The following is a 13,623-nucleotide window of genomic DNA, read 5'->3' as shown; positions in this document are numbered from 1 at the left end:
GATTTATTCTGTTTTAGCCACGTTTACTCTTTATATTTTATTTTATTAACAATCTTAACAACGTTTTAAGTGTTTTATAATTTCATGATTATTTTTATTGCTCATATTCACTTTTCTTCTTTATCTTTTATCATGTTAACTATCCATATTTTATAACTGTCTTGGTGAGCATTAGTGTCTGAATCCATTTTATTGATCAGCTGTAAAACACTTTGAATTTCATTTTGATTTGTATGAAAAGTATAAATTCAGTTTAATTGACTGATTTAATTTTGATAAACTGTTTTAATCTATTTGTCTTCTTCATTTCAGGAACTCATCATGTTTGTCTCTTTCTGTTGAAATGAGCTGATGTGTTGTTAAAAAAGCAGCTTATTAAAGAAATGAACTGTTTTAATGAGACCTGCCTTGTTGTTTCCTGTTGTCATGTTTCTTTGCACCACCAGAGGGCGACACATTATTTTACAGCAGCAGCAGCAGCAGCGAGTGTTTCTGCTTCCGGAAGCAGAGAAGAAGTGAAAACATCAGCAGGAAATCGTCATTCAAACACAAAGCAGATGTAAAAGTGATGTTCGTCCTGTTCAACACGTGTTTGTGTTCACAGTGTGTGAGATGTGACAAACACGTCACTTTGTAACGATGAAATAAATGTGTGACGTTCACTGCGATCAGGAGCGGCGGAGATCCGTGGTGCGTTACAGTGCTCCTCGGAAAACACGGTGCTGATGTCCACACAGTGGTGCTCAGGCGGTGTATGTGCACACTTCATCTGCAGACAGTAGATGTTAGCAAAGAAACGAGCTGATTAGATTTGAAAAAAGCTTCAAAATTATAACTTAAAATACGCGATTCAGTCAAAACTGAGTCAAGTGCAAAGTTTAGGAAGTATTCAGATGTTTTACTGCAGTAAAAGTACTAATACCACACTGTAAACTCCTTCACATGTCCTGCACTGAAATATAAGTGAAGTAAGAATGTGAGCGAGAAGTGAGAAATAGATCTGGTCCATGGTTTCCTGCTGAATTATGGGCCACATGTGCAGAAACAAAGCTCGGTCCCTCATCATAGACGCACTGAAGAGGAATCCTGCAGAGCTTCATTCAGAGCAGGGCTGCCCAAAGTGGGGCACGGGGCCCGAAGCTGGCCCGCTATCAGGTTTTCTTGTGGGCGGAGTGACACCAGACAGGAAACCAGTCAGTTAATGGAAGTTGGGATCCGATAGCAACATGTAGCATCTCAACAACACACTGCCCAGCTGTAGATCAGCCACTGTGACGACCTGTATGAGACACCGTACTCACCAGAAGTGAAAGCTTACGTAGGTGTGTTGTCGGATAACTCGTATCTGCACCGAGTTTCCTCAGAAGCAGCCGTGTGTGTAACATTGTTTCCTCAGCTATATGGTGAATAAACCAAAGTTCTCAAGTTAAACAAGTTGTTTTGTTCCTGCAGGCATCAAACACCGGGCAAAGCAACAGTCACACACTCTCATATCTGAAGTCTTGGTCAGATCGCCTTTAGCTCTGATTACAGCACACATTCACTGTGGCATCATTTTGATAAGCTTATGCAATGTTACTCCAAAGAAAAGATCACAGCCTCGATGTCTGCATGTTGACAAGCAGCTCATAGATCAGTCTTCTCATTTCTCCTCCCTTCACTCTCCTCTGCCTCACCTCTTTTTGACTCACTGATTAAATGTAAGTGATGGTTAACGTCGGCTTTAAACTCACCATCTGGTCACTGCCTCCACCCAAACCAAGAATATTCTCCAACACCAACCTCACTGATGATGAGGAAGAAAGACAAACCAGCTCTTGTTCGGCCTGACGGCACCAGATTTCTCTCTCTGACAAGATGAGATCAGGGATGAACAACCCAACCACCACAATAACTTTCAGCTCAGTATGTTTCTGCAAAAACACTGACAAGTTCAAACTGAAAGTTTCTTTTTTGTGCAGCTTTACGTTTGTTTAGGTTGAATTTTCTATTTCTCTCTCGTCATGTCGCTGTGTTCAGACTCTGGTTAGGTTTAGGCACAAAAACCACTTGGTGAGGGTTAGAAAAACATCATGAGTTTGTGGCAACGAGGACGATTTAAAAAAGTTAAACTAAATAATCTAACCAAAAATAAGATAAAGGAAAAAAAGAAAACGCCACCCTGGGAATTTCACCCAGGGAATTGATTTTAAGTGCAAGGCACACAGGTAAGTTCACTCAAACAGGCATGAGACGTGGTTTTACCGGTATAGAAAAATACAATTTTTATTGAATAATTCTCTCTTTTGGTTTAAGAACAAGTTTGTTTTAGCATTCACACAAAATTAAATAAAGTAAAGAAAAACAAAAAGGGGCTGGAGCCGAGTGAGTGAGCAATGACGAGTGCACGGGGGGTTCCACCAAAATAAAAGAATCAAACAAAATCACCCAACATGTGGCACACGCACACACAATGAAGGAAACCCGCTCCCAGGGCACAGCAGACGAGACAAGGGGGGACACCACCACCAGGACACCAGCACGCCACCACCGGTCTCCAGCAACTGAAAAGAGAAATAAACAAATCAACAAACAAATAACACAATTGAACAATAGATTGAAAATACAAAATTATAAATGTTGAACAATTACAAAATTACTCAAATGCTCACCACACTTTCACACACACATTCACTCACTCATCAGGGGGGCTAAGCCCCGATTAAAACACACAGGCTGATAGAGCCACTCAAACAGTGCACGCTCAGACAGTCCACGCCAGGAGAAACCGGCGGCAGCGGACACTACAGGTCGCAGAGCAAAGCAGATGAAGCACGCAGCAGTAGCGCAGAGCAGCAGCGAGGCGAAGCAGCGTGGAGACAAACATCGGCAGACAAAGCAGCAGCAACCCCAATAAGCTGATTGCAGTTAGTCCTGTTTACGAGAAAATGCTGTTAGTGTTGCTACATACTACGAAATGCTGCGGTTGCTTGCTAAGCTAACACACATACCTGTTTACGACCAAACTGGGAACACACACATACCTGTTTACGACCAAACTGGGAACACACACACACGCACTCGAGGAGGGAGGGAGGAGAACTCCGGCCGCCGTCAGCGTCCACCTGCCATCAGACAGCATCTACTACCTTGCCAGAGGAGAGAACACTTACCAAGCAAAAACTATGCCACAGCTCATACGGGAAACCCGGAGCAGCACACAAGCAGTCGCCCTACAAGACAATACAAACGCCGTCAGCACACAATGAGAAACGAGCGACCAGCGGGGTGAAGCAGCGTGCAGCCATACCTGTCGGACCAGATGACCTTCGGCCCGGAAGTGACGCACAGTGACGAGAGCGCAAAAGAAGGAGGCGGCGAAGGCCGACCACTTTTATACTGCCTACTGTAGTACTGCCCCCCAGTGGTGACAAACAAACACAAACCTGGATGACACATCCATGCTGCTACATTCTGGATTAAAATACCTGTTTTGGTCGCCACGGTTATGGATGGAGAAGACTTCAGACTTAAGAAAATTGCCACTTTTGGTCGCCACTAGAAATGTGTAAAGGTCTCCCTGAAAGTGTGGGTCTGGTTTCACACTAACAACGTGGGAAGGCGACTCGAGCTGTGGTCTCCTGGGTAGCAGCCTTGTGGTGATGTGATCCCATCAAAAGATGGTCTCCAGTTAACTTCTGTTGTCATTGTCAACTGTTACTGTAACAGTCAAAGATGTATATAGTAAAACATGGTGGCCCATCTGTCCATTGTGACTATTGTCCTTCCCTTGAGTCTGTGGCCCAACAGGTACATTAGGTCTCCATGGTAACGTTAGTCAGTGTTGTTATTAATGAGATATAAGAAAATCAAACATGAATATTAAACTGTATGTGGGCGGATGTGAACAGACACTGTGACTGAGCACTGATGCTGACAGTGGAAGCTTCTGACAGGAAATTATGTTTTTACATGAAGACAAATGTGTTATTTTGAATCCTCATCACTTTAGATGCATGTTCATTCACTCATGATACAGCACTGAAGAGCAGCACACATCATTCTCAGTAACTACAGTCTGTGGAGTGGCACCTTTCTGTATCTGAGGCTGTTTCTGTGAAATCATGTGACCACAGAGCGTCCTCGTCTCTGCTGACAGAGAGGTCCACAGCTGCTCTATATAAAAATGTTATCAGATACATGTTATTGAACTGTGGCACCATATAAATACCTGATAAAAGAGTGATCTCTGTCCTCTCTGCTGAGGAGGAAGAAAGGTTTTCCATAAAGGTCAGAGGGGTTATTCAGGTGAACCTGTAACCTGCCAGTCATCAGGGCCCTGGGCTGTGCTCACTAACACTCTGAATCCTCTCAGAGCTCCTAACTTAGTCTAAAACTCTGTAGCAAGGAGTCCGAGTTTAACAGTGATTCAGGAAATCAGCTGCTAGTTTTAAACGCTGTGATTGGTTGATAAACAGGACGAAGTCAAAACCTACATCTGTCTGCTCAAGGTGCAAACATGTGTCCAATACATTACTGAGGTGTCAGTGTCAGAGTTCATGATTTACATGTTGGGATGTTAAATGCTCATGTGTAATTCTTTGTTGTGTTCACAGTAATACGTATTGTTAACATGCACTGAAGCAGCAGATCACATGACAGGATCATGTCGTCACCAAAGGTTTTTACTGTCGGACTGACAAAGTAAGACATTTTAGTCAAAACAGTCAAACTATGTAAAAGTCATCAAACGTTAAATTCTGCTCCTCTGCTCTTCTTCTTGCTGCAGAGGAGGAACCGAGCAGGTAACACAAGGTGAATATTCACTGTGTGTTCGGTCTGAACAAACCATGAGACCCTGTGTTTATTACTGAGGCTGTAGTTTACAGTGGTGTGGAACTGGACTGCATCATATTAAGAGGTGTTTATATAATAATAATTGAAAAATTAAGACTAATATTCATATTATATTATATATATTATATAAATCAATATTCAATACTTTATCAGTCTTTGTATATTGAGGCCAGCGTTTCCCCTGTTTTGTTCTTTGTGTCTCAGCTGCATCGCTGCTTCTGTTTCTTGTGTCGTCCTGGTTTCTACTTAGTTTAGTCTTCTGCTCTTGATTTCTGTCTTCTGTGGCCTGTCTTTGTCTTTGGACGTCAGCATTCTGCTTTGTTTTTCAACTTCCAGTCTTTGGTCCTTTTAGCTGAAATCATCACAGCTGGTGAGTATCATTTAATAATTGCTGTGATCCCAGTTTGCTGTTCTCTTGTTTCCTGTTTTATGTTGAAAATGTTGCCCTCATGTGTCGCGTCTAGTTCCTCCCTGTGTGTTTTTTCCTCCTTCCAGTGTTTTTCCATTCCTTCCCTCACCTGTCCTTTTCTCACCTCACTCCACCTGTACCTGATCCCCTGGTTAGTGTGTCTGTGTATATAATCTTTGTTCTTCCTAATGTCGTTGTCAGTTCGTCCCATGTTCCCCCATGATGCCACCCTGTATTCTGCTCCAGTGTCTCCTCCTGTGAATCCCCGTTGGTATGTTCTGATTTTGGTTCCTTGAGTTTTCTTTAATTTGTACTTTGGTTTTATTTGCACTTTGCATCTGCCCTTTGGGCTGTTACTTTGTCTTTTGTTCATTGTGACTCGTTTTTGGTTTTCTTGGATTCCTTGGGTTTTTGTATATTCAGCTTTTGTTAAATGAAGCTTGCTTTTTGTTCCCCTATTTCCTGCCTCCCATGTGTGTCTGCATTTGGGCCCTCACCTTGTTAAACTGTAAATTGTAACAATAATGTTGCAACATCAAAAACAGACGTAAGAACTCAGATAATCACTTCATGATATCATGAAGGTCACTGGGCAAATACTGCTGTAACTTCCTTATAGTCCCTTTTCACACTCCTATAAAACCAATCTGACCTGCAGTTGTATAACAAGTATAAAGTTAACATCAGGTGCAGTCCAATCCATCAGCTCTGAAGAAACACACCCACATGATAACATCTGCAGAGTCTACAGCCACAAATACTGAGTTCACAAGCTGTCAGAACAGTGTTGAGGAGAGTTTGGGTTTGAATACATGTCAGTGTATTCAGGTGAATATTTATACCACCAATAATTAAAATCTCACTGGAATCAGTAACAACGTCTGAGACAAACTCAGATGGAGGTGGAGGAACCTGAGTCTGTTCTGGACAAACCATCTCACAGTTGAAGGAGATGGATTTAATATCAGAGCCTGAACTAAGTTGATTTAATATCAAGTCTGGAAGTTATTAAATTAAAAATAGATCAATGCAGCACATCGGTGGCAACATGTGAGTTGGTAAAGTCCGAAACATTTGGTTTAATCCATGTTGTACAGTAACAATCATATCCACACTATGCAGCAGGATCGTATCATTTATCAGTCAGACTTTGGTACAAAGTAATCTGGTATTTATAAAACCACATCTGAGACTCTTGTTGGTGCTGCAGGTCAGTCTGTGTATTAATTATAACATGATAACTCATATTATCAGTAGAAGTATTGGTGGCCTGTGTGTGTGACGGTGTGTGAATACACTGAGATTACCTGAGATATTTAGTTTTTTAGGATTTCATCAGGAGCTTTGTGGAGCACTTAATCACAGCCAGTGGAGGATGATAATTACATTCATTCTATGATTTATATATTTAGAGGAAGACAACTTGTGAGTGATATTTGTGAGAGGTGACATGTGAGAAACAAGGCCATCAGTCTGCACTGTGAAGTTTACCTGTGTGGAAATATTAACTAAGCTAACGGACTCTGTTTGAAACTGTTTGCTGCTGCAGTGTCTGAATGACCCCTCAGAGATCAATAAAGATGTGTCTTATCATATCAAAGTTCACTCTCACCTCTCCCTTCACCACTTGTTTTATAGCTGGTTTGAGGTCACAGCGTTTCTGTGAAATCATGTGACCACAGATCGTTCCCCCTCCCTGCTGCAGAACTGCTGTTTGCTCTATTTGCCTCTTCAGGATCGAACAGCGTCGTGTCATCAGCAGGTAAGAACACTTTGAAGGATGAAATACTTTAATATTTGCAGGATTTTAGAATATTCAACTCTTAAAATGGAGCAAAGATTCACTTGACATCATAACTTATATTTATAGATGCACAAACAACAACTGATGGCAGAAGAGTTTCAGAAATCAAGAAAAAGTCTATTGAGTGATGTTTTATCACAAGAAGAGAAAAATGATAATTTCCCCTTTTTAAAGCTCTAATTTAAAGTTCTTCACAGATCTAGAATACTTCAGGTGTTACACTCCTGACATTCACGGCCTTTGTAACGATTGTTGACGTGTTCCCACTGCAATATTGTTTCTATTGACAAATTTAAGTTGCGGCCAATAAGAAAATCATGATCTGCTGACTGCTGCATTTCTGCCTCTACAGCAGAAACACATGTGGTTAATCTCATATAAATTATATATATAAAGATATTAACAAGAACGATCAAATATGAATATTTCTGCTATTATTGTGAGCATCCATCACTCATCATTTAATCACCTTCATATATTTAAATTGCAAGTTTAAAATTGCACACACACACACACACACACACACACACACACACACACACAGACACAGACACAGACACACATTTACATAGTAGGTTATACACACTATAACAAACTGACATGTTTACAGTAACACATGTTGGAGGTTTCAGTGTTTTCGTCCAAAACGTTTCTTCACATAATTATCTCTATGAATTGTTTCCTTGTAGTCAAATCTATGTAACCATTTACATGTCAGAGAAGATATTGGAGAAAGAAAAAATAGGACGGAGTAAGATGAAGATAATACTAGAATGGCATTTAAAAGAGCGCATAACTCCGCCAAGGTCTAAACTTGTTTTGAGTGCATCCGTGACGTGGCCCAGGAAATGGCCCAGTCAGATGTTCAGATACCAAACCTGCTTTGAAAGTCCAAAAGGGTTCTACCAGGACATCCAAATATTAAACCTGTTCTGAACATCCATGTATGAACATTAGATTGTACTTACTCATACAAACCAGCGACCTATACCTGCCTGAACTACTGACCCACTGACCGACCAACAAACCAGGTCATGAATTATAACGCTTGGTAAAATAAATAAATACCCAACATGTCACAGATATATCTCATTCATTTATTTGCTTGGGTTCTCCTCCACCACCATGATATACTTAGAAGTAAGAACTGTAGGCTCGGCCCTGTTCTGAGCAGCTGCGGTTCAGTTCGGGGCGCTCCAATACTTTTAGAACTCCATTACATCACTCGTCCACTTTTAATATGCAGCTGCAAGAGTTTGGACCAAAACACTTGATCAGTACAAAGACATGTATTTAGTTTAATTTTAATTCATTTGAAATAGCTTTGTTTAAACAGAAAGTAGGAGAGAGGACTAAAATGAAATTAAATGTTTAAATGATCTTCTTCTACAGGAACACTAACGTCTCACTGAGATAAGGGGACATCATCACAGAAAGTGTTCTGGTCCAATCAGAATCTCCTGCTGTGCACCAGCTGACTCTGCAGAGGAGAACAGAGAGAAACATTGAGTCTGAAGGAACCTTCATTTACTGATCCACCTCCTGAATCTACAACAGAGGTGAGAAACCAACTTTAGTAAAAAAAAAACAATTTAGTTTTAATGGATCTGAACTGAACCTCCTGATTGACACATTCTGTGTGATTGTTGTACATGAAACTGCTAAAATCCAAAATAAATAAATAGATAAATAATAATTAATATAAAACTGAATACAGGCATTAATTCATTGACAAAATATGACAAAAAATTATATTTATGTTTTAATTTGCTTCTGTATTTATTCACCTTTGTATTAACTTCTCTGTTTATATGGTGATGAAGGTTCTGTCACGATACAGCACTAAGAATTCCCTGTTTTTATACTTTCACATTTAATTTCTATTTTATTTATTAATGTATTCAATTTTAAATGCATTTATTTGTTTTCCATGAACTTTATTTCTGGATTTCCTTTTTACTTTTCTTTATGTATTTCTGCTTCATTATGTAAATGAGGGGGCTGCCAGTCAAAGCCAATCACAGCACAGTAGTCCAGGACTATGAGGACAAATAAAACAGCAGCACCAGCGACAGCCTCAGTGTCGCAGCTACTCTGATCTGGATCAGAACACAAAATGGTGAACTGACTGTAGAGAGCTGAAGTCACGGCCCTTCAGTTTCCCTCATGGGAGCGGATTTCACAAAGACTTTGTGTGGTAGTGAATGAAGAGAGACACATTATTTATTGATCCTGTTTGTTTATTTAAAAGATATTTTTCAAGTCAAGAAAGTCTCAGTTTGTCATAAATAAAGTAAAATATCATCTGTCATCAGCTCATTTACATAATGAAGCAGGGTGATGGTTCAGTCTGGTGTCAGGAAAGAGCTTTTTAAACACTGTTGTGGATTTGATTGTTATTTTGTTGAATCGTGTCATTGTGTTAGTTTTCTTCATTACAGATGAATTAAATGTAGTTATGGTTTGATTTTGTTTCTTCAGACACCAACACCAGACGTCACCATGGCAACAGGGTGAGTGACACAACTAACCTTTAAAACTAGATTCAAACAGCTGCAGTAAAGTGCAGCTGCAGACACATATACACACAGCAGTCTATACAGAGCACAACACAGTGACATGTGCATCACTTTAACAGCAGCACATGTTGATGGAGGTCTCAGTGTTTTCAGCCTGAACAGTAATTATTCTGTTCTGTTGTTTTCTTTTAGTTAAATAAAGTTTGTAAATGTTGAAGAAGTGGAAGAAAGGTTGAACACAACTACACTGATGTCAACATGATGGCTGCAGAGAAACAGACACACATGCACTCCTTCATGTTAGTGTGATAGAAATGTAACATGTTGCTCTCATGTCTGAACCAACACTCGAGTCACTTTATGTAAAAGTCACAACAACAATGTGACTGTCAGACCTGAAACATTTCTGCATCAGCAGCAAAACACTTTACATTCAGCAAATGTGCCTGAAACAAGAGCGTCAACATAACGTGCCATCATGTGTATATACACACATATACATACACATATATGTGTCTATATATATACACATATACACATATATGTGTATATATATAGACACATATATGTATATATTTACACATATGTGTATATATACACACATACATGCATATATACACATATATGTCTAAATATACACATATATGTATATATATACACATATATACACATATATGTGTATACATATCATGTTGATGGTTGTCAGTATTTGGAGTCAGTTTGCAGCATGGCGGTTCAGTTGTTAGCACTGTAGCCTCAGAAACAAGAAGGTCCTGGATTTGAAACTCAGCTGGGGCAGGCAGGGTTCTTCCTGTACACTCAGGCTAACACTACTAACTAATATTTGTATGTGTTTGGCTATCAAAATATACAATTTTTCCCTGGCAACACAATAGAATGAACCCTGGCAACGACTTAGTACCAAGAGATAAACTAGTCAGCTCAGCTCATTGAGTCCTTCAGCTATTAATATAGAGCAGTGAAGAGACTGTTTCACTGGGGTTGTGTCTGAAATCACTCATTCACTGCTCCCTGCTCACTACCAGGTCTATACAGTGAGTCTATACAGTGAGCTCATCTGTCACATGAAAAACACTTTTTAACACCACTCACATGATGGTTTGTAATGCTGAGTCAGCGATCATCGGTTGGACACCACTGTTCACGATGCATTGTGGGACACTTTGAGTCAACTATGTAGAGTATAATAAATCTCACGAAACATCAGACAGCACTACAAAATGTCTCAGTTACTGTATAGTCTTCTTCACTTCGCTTCACTGTAAGGTGAAAGTGGGGGGTTAAAAGATTTAATAAAAGACCTCACCATGTAGAGGGATTTTCTTTATTTAATTCTATATTCAGAAGTTTTTGAACTTATGTCTTTATTTTTCTACAGAAACACCAGTCCCATCCAATCAGAAACTCCTCCTGTTGATCAGTTGAGACTAAAGACAGAGGATATTGGATCTCTAAGAAGAATGACTCTTGGTGAAAAAGATCTGAACAAGACAAACAGAACCATCTTACTTGTGGGAGAAACAGGAGCAGGAAAATCTACTCTGATCAACGCTCTGGTCAACTACGCCATGGGGGTAGAGTGGGAGGGTGATGACCGGTTTCAGAAGTTAAAGGACGAGGAGAGAAGACAATCAGAGAGTCAGAAGTCAGAAGAGAACAAGGAGTTAGATCAATCAGAGAGTCAGACATCAGATGTGATCGTGTACCAGATCTTTGAATTTGAAGGTAAAACTCTGCCCTACTCTCTGACCATCATCGATACTCCTGGATACGGAGCAACCGGTGGGATTGAAAAAGATGAATTCATCAGTCAACAATTATTAGACTTGTTCCGCTCAGATGATGGAGTTCATGAGTTGAATGCAGTGGGTCTGGTGGTGAAAGCCAGTGAAAATCGTGTGAGTGATCGTCTGATGTACATCTTTGATTCAGTGGTGTCTCTGTTTGGAAAAAACATGGAGCAGAGCATCGTCGCCCTCATCACACACTCAGATGGTCTGACACCTGAAAACGCTCTGAAAGCTCTCGAGGCTGCAAACATTAAATGTGCCAAAGATGAGGACGGTCATCCTGTTTATTTTCTGTTCAATAACTGCCAGAGCACACAGAAAACACAAAGGATTCAGAGGGCTTTAAAATATGCATGGGACTTAACAACAGAGGAAATGGGCCAGTTCACTGACTTCCTGGAAAGAAATCCCCCTCAGAAGCTGATGACAACTGTTGCAGTGTTGAATTCACGTATCAGACTGACGGCCTGCATCCAAAACCTGCAAGAGAGGATCAAGTTGACTGAACTGAAACAGAGAGAAATCCAACAGACTCATGATGGTCTGAAGAAACATGAAGAGGAGATGAAGAACAATGAGAAGTTCACTGTAGAAGTTGATGAGGTCTACAAAGAGAAAGAAGGTATCAGTGCTGGGAGGTGGTGGGCGTTGTGGTTAAATTATGGAGGAGCTGTCTGCTGTACAGTCTGTGAGGAGAACTGTCACTATCCGTGCACACTGGCCTGGTATCCAGAGCACTGTGAGGTCATGAAAGGTGGCCGCTGCACTTCATGTACCAGGAAGTGTCCTGCGTCAGATCACGTGAAGGAAAAGAAAATCTATGTGCCCAAAACAAGAAAAGTTAAAAAGACCCAACAAGATGTGAAAGAGAAGTATGAAAAGGAGAAATCAGACTGTGACAAGAAAACAAGCCTTTTGGAAGATCTACAGTGGGAAATTGTAGGTCTTCAGAAAGAAAAAGATCAGATGCTGGAGGAGTCCTTCCAGCTTGTTGTCAAACTGGAGGAGATCGCCCTGAATGTTATTTCGCTGTCCACTGTGGTCCACTTGGACTTCCTGATTGAGAAGATGATGGAGAAAGGAGACAAAGACAAGGTCCAGAAACTGAAAGAGATGAAGAGTCGGGCAGATAAAGATGGAAGACTTGCTGCAGTGTTGCGATACAAGTTTGGTAAAATCACAGCAGCAGTTGGTAAAGCAGTTAAAGTGTGGAATTGAGTGAACAACACGACTGAGAGCAGTGTACAGCTGTGTAGAAAACCAGCTGTACACTGCTGATAACAAGTTTAAACATCACATACATTTTTGTCAGTCTGTTTCTATAATGTCGATGTAATCGCTACATGAGCAAATTAGCATGTCATCACTTGTTAAATGTGTAATTCATGGAGACAGCGCCCTCTGTGGTCTGTAAGCACTGTTTGTTCTTGTAGTTTGATGTTTCATCACCAATAGTTACTTCACTGTACAGATGACCATCAGTGACAGCTGAGTCATCATGTTTTAGTGCTGAGAACAGTTCTTAGTGTCCAACAGCTGTTTGTAAATGGACTGAGGACGCCCCCTGGTGGTTAATGTTGGGTATGACAGCACCCTCCCTGTCCTGTATCACAAACTGAACTCAGTCAGATCCTGATTTAATGTTTAAATGTTTAATTAATGTAAAAAATTAATAAAAGAATTAAAATTAAATTAAATTAATTAATGTTTAATTTAATGTTTTTAAGGATTTTCTCACGTGTTTTAAGGCTGTGATTTATTCTGATGTTACTCTGATGTTGACAGGTCTCACTGACGCATACGTTACATATATAATACACACATAAAGCATTTAAACATGACGTTGTTTTCTCATGTTAATCACTTTGTACAGAGGAAAGATTCTGCAGTTTTGGACATGAATCCAACTTTGAGTCATGTGATCTACTGTAGTTTGATCTGATTGGTTCTCTGGCTCCTTCATGTGTCTTCATGCTTGTAAAATCTGTCAGATGACACAGTCCACGTGGAAACATGTTGATCCATATTTTTAGTGATTGTGATATATTGTGTTATTCCACATGAAGTCATGTCCTGACTGATGCAGTGTTCAGTGAATCATTAATAAAATCTGTGCTTGATGAAATCAGTTTGTTCAGAGTGTCTTCACTGGATCATCAGCAGATTTTTGACTCTGGTGAATCTTCTGCTGAACTTTCTTCAGTAAACGTCTGTTTGTCTTTGTTACTGAAACACTTTGAGTCT

The 13,623-nt window shown here is 40.2% G+C and overlaps 1 protein-coding gene across 1 annotated transcript; it reads left to right on the top strand.

Annotated features, from left to right (window-relative positions):
• Positions 1-8,574: 8,574 nt before the first annotated feature.
• Positions 8,575-12,600, top strand: LOC141006434 (uncharacterized). The gene is made up of 3 exons (XM_073478645.1): positions 8,575-8,608; positions 9,531-9,562; positions 10,968-12,600. Exons 2-3 carry the CDS (start codon positions 9,552-9,554, stop codon positions 12,595-12,597), a joined length of 1,641 nt encoding a protein of 546 aa, XP_073334746.1. The 5' UTR covers positions 8,575-8,608; positions 9,531-9,551; the 3' UTR covers positions 12,598-12,600.
• Positions 12,601-13,623: the final 1,023 nt, after the last annotated feature.

The sequence above is a fragment of the Pagrus major genome, chromosome 12 (genome assembly GCF_040436345.1).
Source record: "Pagrus major chromosome 12, Pma_NU_1.0".
Lineage (NCBI taxonomy): Eukaryota > Metazoa > Chordata > Actinopteri > Spariformes > Sparidae > Pagrus > Pagrus major.
The sequence above is the reverse complement of the archived record's forward strand: the minus strand, read 5'-3'. Positions and strand labels throughout refer to the sequence as shown.